Genomic DNA, 14,819 nt, shown 5'->3' with positions numbered 1-14,819 from the left:
ATATTTTCATAGATAAGGAAGACTAACAAGGTAACCAAGAGATGAAAAACAAATTGTATGATAGATAATATTTGTTTGTGTATTTTGAAGCTGATTTACGACATGGGTAAAAAACGACCCGTTATCATAAGAGAATCAAACAGAAAGCTAACACAAGAGGAAGTTTACATTTTATGAGGTTATTTATTAAAGGCTCAGTAATTTGGATAAATTGTGATTTAACTTTAGTCATTGAGAGCATAATTGTAATTGAGTTTCAGGGGAAAAAATAATTGCAATTTTAATTATAATTGAAAAAATGCTGATAATTGTAATCGTAATTGAGCTGTAATTGAAGATGGATAATTAAAGACGTAATGGTAATTGAAAATTTGAATTGACCCCAACCCTGTATTTTAATATGAAGTTATGCTTAATTGATCCTGGTCCAACTCTCAACATTTAAGTCAAAGTATTTCAATTTGACATATTTAGTTGTAAAATGTCAGAGTCACTGCCCTCTATGGGTTAAAACCAGGCTATTACAATTGATTTTTGCTATTGGCTGAGAACAAGATCATGTGACATTTTGGGACCATCTTTCATCACAAACAAGCATTGTTAGTCCCGCCCCTTTTATAAAAACTAGCACCTGTGGCTCTACAATCTGTGGTGAGTAAGTTGGATTGAGAGAAGAGTGAATAGAGGAATATTGAGTAAAGAGTAGCTAGTTAGCATAGCATAGATTGTTCATTTTATAGTATAGACTGGGCTTGTCTTAACTGCTCCAGGAGCCCCGCCCATAATCAAGACATTTTTTAAATTTCTTTACCAGTGACAGGTGAGGAGAAAGCAGGAGTTTAGTTACACTTTAAAGACGCATGCACACATGGATTGTTCAGTTAGAGACACTCATTGCCTTAAAACTAACAAGCGAGTACACAAGGGCTTACTGAGCAGTAAGAGTTCACGGTCGAGCAGGTTTCTGTAATCGATCAGTCTCATGAACCGGACGCATCTCAATGAAAACAGGCCGTGGTGATGAGCTGTGATGTTGCCATGACAACGAGCAGGCTGAGCGTGCAGCCTGGCTTTGGTTTCTTCAGGCGTGCAGCAGGCGGCACCCAGACGGTTTGGGTTTTAACCTCTTAAGTGGCAGAAAGCAAGCTGCAGTCTCAAATGGGATGATGGGAGGATGGGGGGAGGCTGAGTGAGAAGTGTGTGCATGTGTTTGTGTGATGGTAATAATAACAAGGCTACATAGTCAGGCAGAAGTTCAACCTCTGCTTCAAAGCAGACATGGTGGCTGTTTGTTACCATCCCCATCCAGCAAGGGCCAACTACAAAGACACGAGAGGGACAAACACACACACACAAAAAAACAAATTAACATAGAGCAGAACACAAACACACAGCAACACAAAAACAATTATAATACACACTTTTAGGAAACGCAAATGTAAACAAGAAAACCAAGCAGAAATGTCCCCACTTTGTGTGGTGAACACACGGACATCCACCCTAAAACGCGCTGCATGCAGATTAAAGAGGCAGCTCTGAGAGGAAGGAGAGTACAGCACAGCTACAACAATAGAAACAGCGTGGGGAGGCACTGGAACACTTCATGTGAGCCAGGTGGTTAAAGAAACAGAGCCAACTTTTGGGAACAAGCTTACCTGACGAGACATGTTGCAGACGGAGATATGTAAATATAACATCACTCAGCTTTTCATTATAGTTACAACTTTCAGATTTGCTTCAGATAAGTCCTGCTTTACACTGTTACCACTTGTCCTTCAGTCTATCATTTTACTACTCACTAAGTTAATTTAGTGATACATCCAATGTAAACACATTATTGCCATCAAACTATCTGAGCTAGTTAGAGTATTCTTACTTCCTATAGCAATAATTCACTTTCATTCTGTTGAAAAGTAGATGGAAACAAAAGGTAGAGTCACATAAAGGCACATAACATCCCAGATAGCACGCATACGTCTCAGCTGGGGCTCTTTTGGCAATGCTGCTGAAAATACATTTATTATCATGAACTGTCTCTCTTTATTTTGTCCACACATACTAATAGTTTTTTTTTATTTGTTGTTGTTGTGATATTGCCATATTCCTATCAGATTTAAGTAAATACTCGACTATGGATATATTTATACTAATTGAATGATCCGAGCTAAATAAAGGTTAATATAAGAAGTAGAGAGGCCTCGCTGAGCATCTTTAATCCATTGTCCAAACATCGGCCAAACGCCGATGTCTCTGCGACGTCTGCCCAGTGAGCAAACGCTCTCCATAATACGTCTCGCCGATGCAACTTCATTCATCGTGCCGACGTTGGCGGGATGTATGTGTGCTATCAGGGAAGTCTCTAGTTTTAAGTGAAGTTTTACTTGTTCTGACCCACAATACCACAATAGATCATTTAGCTTGGTGTTCAACAATTACGTTCCTTTAACTTTCAGTTTGTAAAATTTCCTGTAAATGAAATGTTGTTCACATTTATAGCCCTAATTCTATTGCCATGGAGCTAAATCCATAATGATGACCTCATGTTGGATATTAGTAGTGATGCACCGAAATTCCGGCCGAAAAAAAGGCCCAAAAGTGCATTTTTTTTTTTTTCACCGAAAAAACCCCAACCGAAAGAGAATGTTTTGATGATGCAAGCAAACACCACGGTAAGTGTGTGCGCTTGTTTGGAAAAGGGCCAACTTGTCCGCATACGTCTGTATTTCAATCTGAGCACTGAAGCGTTTACAGTGCAGAATTGACGGTGCACATAAGTGCGTTTTATGTTTCTGCATCACGTCGACACTGTAGTCACGAGGTGCCCTCCGTCAACACGGACCGTGTGGTGTGGTCTGTGCTGACAAGGCATGGCTACGCTGAGTAGGAGTGTGACGATATCTCAATACGGCCATATATCGCAATGTATTTTTATTTTTTACAAAATCTTTTCTGCTTTTTCACTAAAATGTGCAGGTACGTCTTCACAGAAATGTTGTCACTGTTTGTTGAAGGAACCAATATATTGTTTACTGGAATATTGCACTATAATGGTGTCACTGGTAAGAAAAACCCTATTTTTTGTTTATAGAAAGCACTATTGGAGATACTTGTTTACATTGGTATGTTGACACTTATTTACAGAAATGTTGCACTAAATTAGTGTCACTGTTCATAGACACTTTTTCAATTAATTGTCTTTCAGAAATAAAAAAATAAAACTTGTATTTTTTCACTTAATCTTTTTTTTTCTTATGTCATAGATTATCATAGATTGATTGATGACCAATATATCGATAATCGCAGTATCGACACAGTAAATGATGCACATGTTCTGTGACGTCAATGCACTTTGTGTTTTGATTCCCTTTATTTGATACGGACATCACAATTAAATTGGTAACCCAGATGTATTGTTTTGAGTGTGTTTTACAAATTTACAAAACCTGTCCACGGGAGGCTTTTAAAAAGGTTAAAAGTAACAAAAATAATAAGAAAGTAAGGAGGAAATATGCACCGCACGAAACATTACAAAAAGAAAAGCAATATTCAAAGTTAAATACAGTACAGACATTAGTGACAGGGCAGAGGCAACATGGGCAAGCAAGAAACCAGGTAAAACTATTCATGTGAACACTGTTGTTTTGATTTTAGCCATTTTAATGAGAGCTATTTAATCTGACTCTCTTTCAGTGCTTTAATATTGTGCATTGTTGGAATGTCAGTGCTAAAAAAATATTTTCATATTTTGAATTGCTTCATTCTTTGAAACATTAATATTAATTCATACAATTGCAATGTTTCATTTTTAGTGTGGTTAGTAGCCATTTATACCCATACATCCAATGGGATTTTTCTTTCGGTGTTCCGTTTTTCGGTTTTCGGCCTTGGCATTTTCATTTTCAGTTTTTGGTTTGGTTTCGGCCAAGAATTTTCATTTCGGTGCATCCCGAGAAATAAGCTCTGTAAGGAAAGAAACCTTTATAGTTTGTTCCATCCACCACCTCTGGCCAGTGTGACAGCTCTATGTGTTCCTCAGTCTAAATGCAGTAACAGTTGTGTGGCGTAGTGACCAATCCAAAGTACACAAACACACACACACACACACACACACATACACACACTCCTCATCATGAGTCATAATACACTAACGGCTACACTGAAGCTTTTTGCTGCTGATCACATGATGTTAGATATCCATTCATAACCCCCATCTCTTCATTCAACACTACATCACTTAGTTTAATATCAGCCGTATCACTGAAGAGCACTTTGTAGCCAATACTGTGATATCTGGGTCAAATGTCAATTGCTGACATCCCATTGTAACAATCCTTAGAGGGTGATTTCACATCCTTCTCTCACACTGCATTTTAGGGACCGTATTAAAGCCACTGAGAGAAACACACACTGCAGCACCTCAGTGTAGTTTACAAGGCCTCTCTCTCCACTGTGAATCTCTGCAAATGTTAATAATTAGCTGACCTTCATGTTCACGAGGCTGACAGATTTCTGTGTGTGAACGTTTCTACAAAAAACAGAGTACTGCCACAGATGTAAATACAAGCTTCTAGCTCTGGCCAATCAGGTAACCCAATATTTACATTGCTTCCATTAGCAGAGATCATTTTTCAACAACTACATGACATATACAAAGCCACACTTTCATGGTCTAATCCAAAACCAATACACCTTTACAGTGTTATTTACAGTCATGATCTGATGGACTTCAGAGCAGTCCAGAGATGTTTGGTAAATTGGTCATATTATATGTGACACTTTATTTTCTTCACAAAGAAGTGACAATGCCTGGATTTGTTCTAATTGAAAATGGCTTGATGTCTCAGTTTTATTTGCGCTGTTTTCAATTATCATTTGAGTGATTGTGGAACAAAACATGTAATGATGTCACCATGACACCTCAGTTTGCCTAGTTTTTCACAACTTGATTACTGTTTGCATTGCTGAGCCACTGCCTTCCCATCACGTGCTTGAGATGAGACGGATACACTATTTCAGATGTCTGCAGTTCAGGTTACAAATGTGATGCAGACAGGGTTCATTCCAACATCATCCAAAATCTTTACGGGTCCAAAAAGAAGAAGAATTGAAAGTTTAAAACTTGCCGTTGGGGTTGAAGAGCTTCTTTCACGATCTGCTTGTGGGGGGAGGGGCTCTGTACTCTGCAGTCTGTCTCCAGCAACACGGAGCAGCCTGTGGCAGCCGCTCTGTATATAAAGCGGATCAGCAAACGCAGTGGCGTGCATCGGCCGATGCCGATACACGTAAAACACTAGCGTAGATCAACCAAAAGTCAATGAAGGCAGCCTGAAGCAAAGGAGGTGGACTGGGCCATGATGTCGATATTTTTGGGCTGTCTAGAAATCACTGAACATGGAGTTTTCCTAACGCTTGTAAATGTACGTGAAATCCGTGAAAATGATCAAGCACATTTTTAATTTGAAACGTTGAGAAACAATGTAACAGGTTGATTTGATCAGATTACTGCAATGTGAGGATCTGACACATTTTTCTGACCTCATATTAATGCCAGATTAACGTTTGTTTGTGTGGAAAGCCTGATTTTATTAACTTATTCTATTCCTGCATTCAAAAATGATCTACACGCATCATTGCTGCTCTCACCCCCTCCCTGAAAAATGAGTGAACGACACGGGAAAAATATAATGAAATGTAACACATTTTGTCCCGTCGAGAACTGGTAAATGTGAACATATTAAAAATGCTGATGGTCAATCATTTGGCGTGCTTGTGTGACTCCCCCTACCACTGTGACAGCATGACAGTGTCACTTTGGATAGATTCTTTCCGGGAGTTTCTTCTGGAATATTATGAGTCAGTGTGGCTTAAATTGTAACTAGGTCCATATTTCTAGTGCAATATAATGTTTCATCTTATCGGGGTGCTGTACTTATTTTAGGTTCAGATGCGCGTAAGAGCAATAGAACTTAAGCAGACAAGAATACGCGTAAGGCCAGATTTGAATGGGAAAGCCCACATTTAAGGGCTGCCACACCCAGAGTGCGTAACTGGGATGGAGGCACACAGTGACGAACTTAAGTACAGGGGGAGAATAGCCCGCAGCCAAAAACAGCGGCGCTGCGCGGCTTTTTTGACTTTCGCGCATGGGAGAATAAAGCCCTTTGTAAATAGCAGTTACATCGTGACAGAAAGCCGAGACATGATTTAACTAGATAATTTAGTTGAAATATATGGTGGTTTTGTACTAACCTCTATTGTCTGAACAAGTCGTTGGTAGAATTTCCAGCGGGAAAGATATCATACTTATGTTGTTCGTGTAGCTGGGCTGCGTAAGTCATCAGGGCAGTACACTAAATGGGCGGGGTGTGTTACCAGGGCTCCTCCCTGTAGTTCAGTTTGCCATGCAGCTAGTAGATTGGTTGCCCAACTTAACTCAACATGGCAAGTGACCTTTGGAAGATAATGTAGAGCCCTGGTTAAAGCAAACATGTTGATGACTAAGATATGAAACATGGTCAGATATGACTCTATCATTACCAAACGCAGGTTGGTCTTAGGAGCACAAAAGCACAGCAGTTAGGGTGTTATGCAAACCAACAAAAGTGCTATGTTCACACTTCGACTTCACTGAGTCTGTGAAGTCGTGTTCTTGTAGCCACCTGTAGACAATGAAGAGGAGGAGTGATGTAATCACACACAGCACGTGAAACCAGAGCTGCTTCTCATACTTTAGCTCATAGATCAGAGCAATTACTGCAAATACTGCTACATTTTGGTCATTGTTTATTTAATTTTATTTTATTCATCTCCTGGTATATTTCAGAGGAGTGAAAATAAAAACCATTTGGTATTCATGTGAAATTCTGAGTGCAGACAAGAAATTTCACAGAATTTTGAAAAAAAAAAAAAGCGCTATGTAGTTGACAACATCTAAAAGACCTTCGCTTTAAAACCTTTTAACCAAATAAGCTTCCAAATTATCCTGTGTGATGCTGGTGCAAATACATAATACAGATATCGAAATAGACGCACAGGGTTATCATTACTCATAGAAATAACTATGGAAAGCAATACAAAAATTATTGTATCAACTGTAATCTTTCAGAAACATAATTGGATCTTACATATTTTAATATAGATACGTAGGTAGTTCCATTGATATTTTTGGAGTAACAGGTTGAGACGATGCACACATCCCTCTTTGATCACAACTTTAGCTTACTCAGCATAAAATGTATTAGCTAGCTAAGTTCACTGACAGCTATTTTTGAATATTTGCAGAAAAACGGCTGACATTATTTATTTTTTTACGTTTTATATATATAATAGGGATGCAACGATTCACTCAACTCCCGATACGATTCGATTCACGTTACTGGGTTCACGATACGATTCTCTCATGATTTATTTTACAAAATGGGACTGTAGACAAATAATGATTGAAAAATATTCCCTTATTTTTTGGGGGAAAAAAACTAGAAAATACTGTACTATTTTCCTTTTATTTTTCATTGTCAAAATAATCCCTTGATAAACTATTCAGAACAATGCAATTTAACTAAAAATAAATCTAAATCTAAATAAAAAAAGGAATAATACAAATTAATTAATTTAAATTCTAGTTCTATAGTAAACAATGCAAAACTGCATAAAGTTCTTTTTCTTTTTAAAAGTGCAACTGAAAATGTATTTTGTGCCTTAACAATTGGACTTTAAAAAAGAAACCAGTCTGCACCGTATTTACGTCAGATATTTGTTTGGACCAGCAGAGGGCGCTGGTAACCCAGTGGTCGGTTGGCATGCAGCTAATCTGTGCAGTGAAGAAGAGATGCTATGCTAGCAGACAGAGCTAATAGAAAAATGTGACTTTTACAGATATTCACGTAATATTACAGATATTCTTTCGGTGCTAAAGGGGTAAGGAATCATTTATGAACATGTTTAAGAGTAGAAGACGGCCAGAAAGAAAGTAGTAGCAGATTCCGCCCGCCGACTACACTTCTGGAACTGGAAAAAAAGTACTGCGATTCAATTTTCAGAAAATCGATATCAACCGTGATACTTATGAATTAATTTTTAACTGCCTCACGATTAATTGTTACATCCCTAATATATAATCTTATTTTAATATATAACAATAGGAAAATATATGGCCGCTAAAAGTTGTAAAAGATTGTTTTTGGAGTGGAAAACTGCCAACAGGGACCTGTAACAGCAACGCCTTCTAGAGGTGGAAACATTGAGCCGATGTAAGCCAGGAGCTGCACCCCACTGAGTGAGATCCAAACAGGTGCTTCACTAACACAGCACAGCAGGTTAGTTAGGGGGTGACCTTTAGGGTACATCAGTCACACTGGGAGGATTTGTGTAACAGATCGCATTCACTTCTATTTACACCACATAACATCAAAGCCAGTATTTAATCAATGCAAAAGCAGTCAGTCTGCCAATGAATGAAGGATTCAGAGCTGCTGATCAAATCATGTAGCCGACATGATGGCAGCTCAACAGGTGGTTGAATCATTCGGTGATCAACGTTTTCTCTCCGTCCTCAACAAAACAATTGAAGAAAACCCTGATAGACCACAGATAGTGTTGCTCTAAAAACAGAACAAAAGTTTAAAAAAAAAGAGTCTGACACAGATCACTGATCCGAAGCTGAAATCTTTGCTTTCCGTACAATAGGCTACAACATGTAGCAAATATCTATGATGTGACCTATTGTTTTCTGCCACTCACTGTTGTCTGTAATTAAAGTTGTGCTGATGTGAATAGGCAATAGAGTGCTGTCGTGTGACAAGATATCGCATTATTAAAAAGTCACAAGATTTATCATTAATGGTACAAGTGGTATAGGCATATTGGCGTGTCTTTCAACTACAGCAGACACAGTCAATCTCAAAAGGTCTCAATTGCTGACAGAAAATAAAGATAAGTTCATATTCTTCAAGAAAAACATGTCCATATCTTAAATCTGCACAGATACAAATGTTTTTTTTTTTTTTTTTTTTTTTTTTTATGAAGAATGTCATGATGATGACATCTTTTGGTTTTAACGTTAGACCTGACATAAATTGTCAGTTTGTTTTTCCCTTCTATTTGCACGTTAAATAGGAGAAATTGGTCCCATTTTGTTATTGTCTATTATATATTAACTTGAGTTGAAAAGGTCATACTTGGAGTAAGTATGATAGTTAGCATTTTCAAACTACATTTTTCTCTCTCTCTTTTTTTTTTTTTTTTTCCTTATTCCACTGCTCTACTATGTGTGTGTGTGTCTAACCGTACAATTATATGACTGATGAATAACCTCTCCTATTCTCCTCCTAAGGTCAAGGACAAGGTGAAATCTTGTAGAATCTCACTGCTCTTTCCATGTTGCTCAGTGAAGGATGTTCATTTCTACCCCATTTATCTCGGGTGCATAACACTCAGTGACAAACATTAGACATTAAACTAAATAATGGGATGTTTTATTAAGTAGGTTAATGATCGAGGCTTTCAAAATCCTTCTGGTGGCTCAAATTTGGCCCGCGGGCCTTGAGTTTGAAAGATCCACATGTAGTGGCTCTCGTGTATCAGGTTAGCCTGTGATGAGAGCTGCTCTCCGGCTAATATTGAGAGGCCGGGGTGTGTAAAGTGTGAGCTCCGGGCGGTGTGTCCTTACCCTCGCTGCCCGGGATGAGTAAGGGTCCTCGAACAGATTCCAGATCACCGGTTGCCACTTCTTCCACAGACTCACATTACCGTCCGCGGCCACGTCCTCAAAGCCGAGCCTCTTCCCGATCTCGTCGTCCTCATCCCCTCCGGTGTCCACGTTGAGCTCGAACACGTCCAGAGCCTCCTCTGCGTCCCGGTGCTGCCGGTAAGTCATCCAGCAGCAGGGCTCCACGTCCGTCTCATCGATGCCCCAGAAGGACAGCTCCTCCTCGAACAGCGGTCCGCACACATCCGCCGGGCAGTGCAGCTTCCCGGTGCGGTAGTAGTTGAGCACGTAGGCGAAGACGCCCGGGTGGCGGTCGAAAAAGTACTCGTTGGTCCGTGCGTTGTACTCAATAAAGCCGGGGACTTGTTGCAGCTGATCCAGCAAGGAGTCGATGTCCGAGTCTGAGGCGAGCAGAGCCAGGCGCGTCCCCGGCAGAGTCTTCAAGGTGCTTTTGTACGTTTCGTGTCTCGTCCCTCCGACGTTGAGGATTATCCTCTCGTTGTCGTCAAACTTGCCCATCGCTCTGTATCAGACATGACTCGATAGAGAAGGGCGTAAAGTTGGTGAGGGCAGAGGAGCGGAGGAGAGCAGCCTGACGCACTCACACGGCTCCACCGTGCTCAGCCTTCACTGCTGCGCTTTCCTCTGCCAGTCAGAAGGACATCCATCGTGTGGTCGGAGATAATTCCATGGTGTGTGTGTGTGTGTGTCTGTGTCTGTCAGCCCCTCTACACGCACTGTGTGTGCTCGGAGAGTTGAATGATCAACACTGCTCCGCTCATTCCGTGCGTCCTTTGCGCGTCTGCTGCGTCCCTGCGCTTTCCAAAGACGCACAGCCGCTCAGCGTCGAGCTCGTTTCTTCAAACATGCAACGTATCATCCCCAGACCCATTACCACCTTCCAGATCCATCACACACACGTGCAGCCACAGCATGACGGGATCAGAACACGTCCGCGTCTGCTGAGAAAACCACACGAGCTGAGAATCAATACAGAGACGTTTTCCTTTTGTTACAGCCTTGCATTTAAGACGTATTACTTCCAATGAGGCTTTCAGTGCGTCAACAGGTCCAATGCATCTCTTTGTGCCGTCCTTCAAAGGAATGGCTGATAGGTAGGGGCGGGTGGAGTGCCACAATAACTGATCGTTTTATACTAAAGCGTAACACTTTACTAGAACTTTTATACATAAAGCTGTCATTACGCTGTCATGACATGGCACCTGTTATTAGCATGAATAAGGTGTCATGAAGGCTGTCATGAAGTGTCTTTCTATACCCTAACCCTAACCCTAGATTATATTACACTTTTTTAAAAGGAGACTATAAATCGAGGGGATGGAGGGCCTACAAAACCTCTCAGCCCCGGGGCCTAACATTGGGTTAAGGTGGCCCTGCAACCCAGGGGTCTGCAACCTGCGGCTCTGGAGCCTCACGTGGCTCTTTGACTCTTTAGCAATGGCTTCCTATAGCTTTAAAAAAAAAAATTAAAATAATGAATTGTTATTTCTTACAGAGGGTATTCATGATAAATGACATTAACTTCAAATAAAACAATTTGTTAACCTAAAAATAAATCATATTGTGCAATAAGTCTGGCACCTTTCTACTTCAATTCCTGCAACCTCTACAGACCATCAACTGTCCCTGCACCTGTGGCTAACCTTAAGTTTTAAATCCCTGGTAAGATAACTAAACTAACAAAAAAAACTATTCTAGAAGAAAATAGAGAATGTATTTGTGTGGGAAAAGATTTATTTAATTGCCAACATGCCGCCTTAATATGCACGCTTGATATGTTGCGAGAAATTAGCAATTTGCATGTGTTGACCAACATGATCATGTGTTATCAAATTCAAGTCATTTTTTGTAGCTTTTCAAATCCAGTAACTCATAGAATTATTCAATATTTTCTTAACTGTACAGAAATAAATAAACTGTATTGTCTTCATTAAGAAGGTATTTTTTTTGGTGCCGAAAGGACTTTAATCCAGTCGAGATTAGTCAAAATTGCTCCTTTGAGAGTAAAGGTTGCAAACCCCTGCCCGAACCCCACTAAACCTTCACCTAACCCACAAAATGTGTCATATTTAGCGAACAACAGTGATTAATGACAATAATGTCCGCCTAATGTCTAAAACTTCAAGTAAAGTGTTACCCTAAAGCAGACCTGCGCATTTTACGGCCCGCGGGCCACATGTGGCCCTATGGTTGACTCTGACCGGCCTGCGTTAGGTTCATAAGAAATTTCAAATCAAACACATTTTCTTATTTTACCTCATGGGTGGATTGAATGTGCATTGCTTTTATGGAGAGCGACTATGTCATTTTGAAGTCCATCAAACGGACATGGAGTACAACAAAAACATTAGGATGGTCACTAACACATCTCAAAGAATTTCAGCACTACGGATAGTGACCGCTTTATTTTGACACCCACTTTAACTATTTCAACTCAGAGCCTGTATCAGTAGCTTTAAAGTTTAGTAAAACTGTCACAGTGGCCCACATGTTCACAAACATCAATATGAAGTACTATAGACCTACTCACCACTATTTGAAGGGCATACGACGAGCCTTGTGCTCTGCAAACTCGTCCATGATGCACTATATGTTCATTTTCTTTGCGCTCTCATTCTGTCTGGTCATGGCAAGTCCACTCAGTCTCTCCTGTCCCACTGTGCTCCTCAACTGGTTTTTAATGAGTTTTAAATTGGAGAATGAGCGGGACACGTGACTGACGTGCACGCGCATACTCTGTGCAGAAACCATGTTGTTTACATATGCGACACTTGAAAAATTGAAAAACGGCAATAAATGAACTTCTGTTAAGGCTTGTAAATAATTGGTTGTATGTAGAAACCTTGTCACCTGAGGATGCGGCCACTCATTTAAGGAAACTCACTTTAAGAACAGGTGAACGATTGTGGGACCCATGCAGCGTTCCTGAAAACGAGTGGTCATCTGATGTGCTCTCCTGGCCCGATGTTCAATGGCCAGACATTTATACATATCTGATCGAAAAATCCCGTGTATAAATGAAAGAAAACCTAAAAGCATTAAGTTTCTAGATGTTTATAACTGTTATGAAGGTAGGACAGTTGCTTTACTCCTGTTAACGAAGTTTTCCGTGTATTTCCACGTATTCTGATCAGTTTCAACGGACGAGTTTCCATGTCTACATTAAGTCTCCTCCTCACTGTCCCATGTCTGCATATCAGTCCATTTACATCTTTTTATGGTCACATTTTACTAGATCCAGACTGAGATAATGCTCTGTCCGCTCCCGTGCACCCTCGCCTCAGCAGTCCTCCGGTTGTTTTGCACCGAGCCTGCGTGCGCATGCACCTAATTTAGTATGCATACGTCACACAAAATGGTACTATATAACCCCTGTATAAATCTGCATGATGGGTGACTGCCTCTGTTACCAGTCTTTCCAGCTTATCAAAACAATGCTATTTACTGCTTTATATAAAGAAAAACAATTAAGGTTATGCAGATTTTAGTTCAGTTTTGGTCCGGCCCTACATAATATTTTCTTGTTCTCATGTGGCCCCATGTAAAAAACAATTGCCCACAACTGCCCTAAAGCCTAATATTTGTGTTATTTTGTTACTCTTCTGTAATATTTAATGATTCTGTCCCACCAGGTCTTCCTATAAGTTTACATTTGTTTGTGTCCATATTGGATTATTTGATTTCAAATTGATTGATCAAGGTGATGTGATGAAAACTAAAGCTAATTATGAAACAACTGAACATAAAAAAGTAAAATGGTCTTCAATCCAAAACAAAACTTCTCAAGACACTTCACTGCTTCACATAGCTGGCACCAGTGGTTCTCAAACATTTTTGGCTCAAATACCCCCTTTCTCTAAATTTTGAATCCAAGTAGAATAGCTCAGAATTCTATGATAAAAAACAACAATAGAGCAAAATCATGGAATGAATGAGTGATAACACATTTTAAAGAATCTAATTTTGTAAATAAGTGGAAAGAAACAGTATTTAGTGCTTCTTGAATAGTGTTGTTTCTATAGTTTTTATCAATTATTGGTCATTTCTCATCTTGGGGTTGGGGGTTGGGATGCGCTGGGTGCTCGGCTGCTTGGGGCTTCCTCGGATGTGTGTGTGGGGGGCGGTGGCTGCCTCTCAGCCTGGGATCTTGGGGGCATCTGGGGGGTTGCTCGGCCATGGGGGGGTGGCCTGGGGCTCCCTGGCCCCCACTCTTTCTGCTGGCCTGGCTGCATCTGCGGGCCCGGGGCAGTTCCTGGGTTTGCGGTAGCGGTTTTTTGCACATATACTGGTATACGATGCACTGGCACGCCTTGGGATGTGGGATAAAACTCATACTGGGCTTTACTTTAGACACGTTAATCCCAAATAACTGCTTTAGGTATTACCACTCACTCATTCCCCCTGTCCACAGCCACCACCATTATAGCTAAGCTTCACACTTGTCACTATACTGGCTGGATTACACAACATAATAAGCACAATATATTCTACAACTTCACATCTCACCCTCATTGTAAAACAATCTATTCTCCCCACCCTTTCTATTTCCTACCTTGAGTCTCTCCTCCCTGCTCCCTTTCCCCTCCCCCTCCCTCTCCACTTAGGTGTAACACTGCTCTCCCTTTTTATATCTTCCCTATAATAAAATATTTCTTACCCTTCCTTAGGGAGGGCTGGTGATGGTCATAATAACAAAACATGCCTTGCTGTCTCATAATGATTGCACTTCTTGTAGTGTTGACCATTGACAGCATGTGCAGACAAGATAAAAAATTTAAAAAAAAAGATTCCAGTCATCATTTTGTGTGTTTTTGGTGTCATAAATGTGTATTTTGTTGTTTGTTTCATTATTCAGTATATTTTTCTCTTATTTTGTGGGTCATTTAAATTATTCTCTCTCAGTGTGTGTTTTTTGTTGTCATTTGGTTGTTTATTATGTCATTTTGTATATGTCTCACTGTTATTTTTGTGCATTTTGTAGTGATCTTGCATATTTTATCTGTTTTTTTTTTAATTATTCAGTATATTATTTTCTTATTTTGTGTTTTTGTTGTCGTGTGAGTTGCTGAAAATATTTAGTATGATTATCATT

At 40.0% G+C, this 14,819-nt stretch overlaps 1 protein-coding gene across 6 annotated transcripts in view; it reads right to left on the bottom strand.

Moving 5' to 3' along the window:
• Nucleotides 1–10,794, bottom strand: part of kcnc2 (potassium voltage-gated channel, Shaw-related subfamily, member 2) — a 137,132-nt gene extending 126,338 nt beyond the window's left edge. For all 6 annotated transcript variants that reach the window (XR_003674253.1, XM_028449182.1, XM_028449185.1 and 3 more), the window contains exon 1: nucleotides 9,668–10,794. Coding sequence is in view for 5 of the 6 variants with exons in the window: in XM_028449182.1 (XP_028304983.1) it covers nucleotides 9,668–10,225 (558 nt within the window). In the remaining variant the exon portion in view is untranslated. The remainder of the gene's footprint in view (nucleotides 1–9,667) is intronic.
• Between the last annotated feature and the right edge of the window lie 4,025 nt (nucleotides 10,795–14,819).

This window comes from Gouania willdenowi, chromosome 6 (assembly GCF_900634775.1).
Source record: "Gouania willdenowi chromosome 6, fGouWil2.1, whole genome shotgun sequence".
NCBI classification, from domain to species: Eukaryota; Metazoa; Chordata; class Actinopteri; order Blenniiformes; family Gobiesocidae; genus Gouania; species Gouania willdenowi.
Note: the sequence above shows the minus strand (reverse complement) of the source record. Positions and strands in the feature narration are given on the sequence as shown.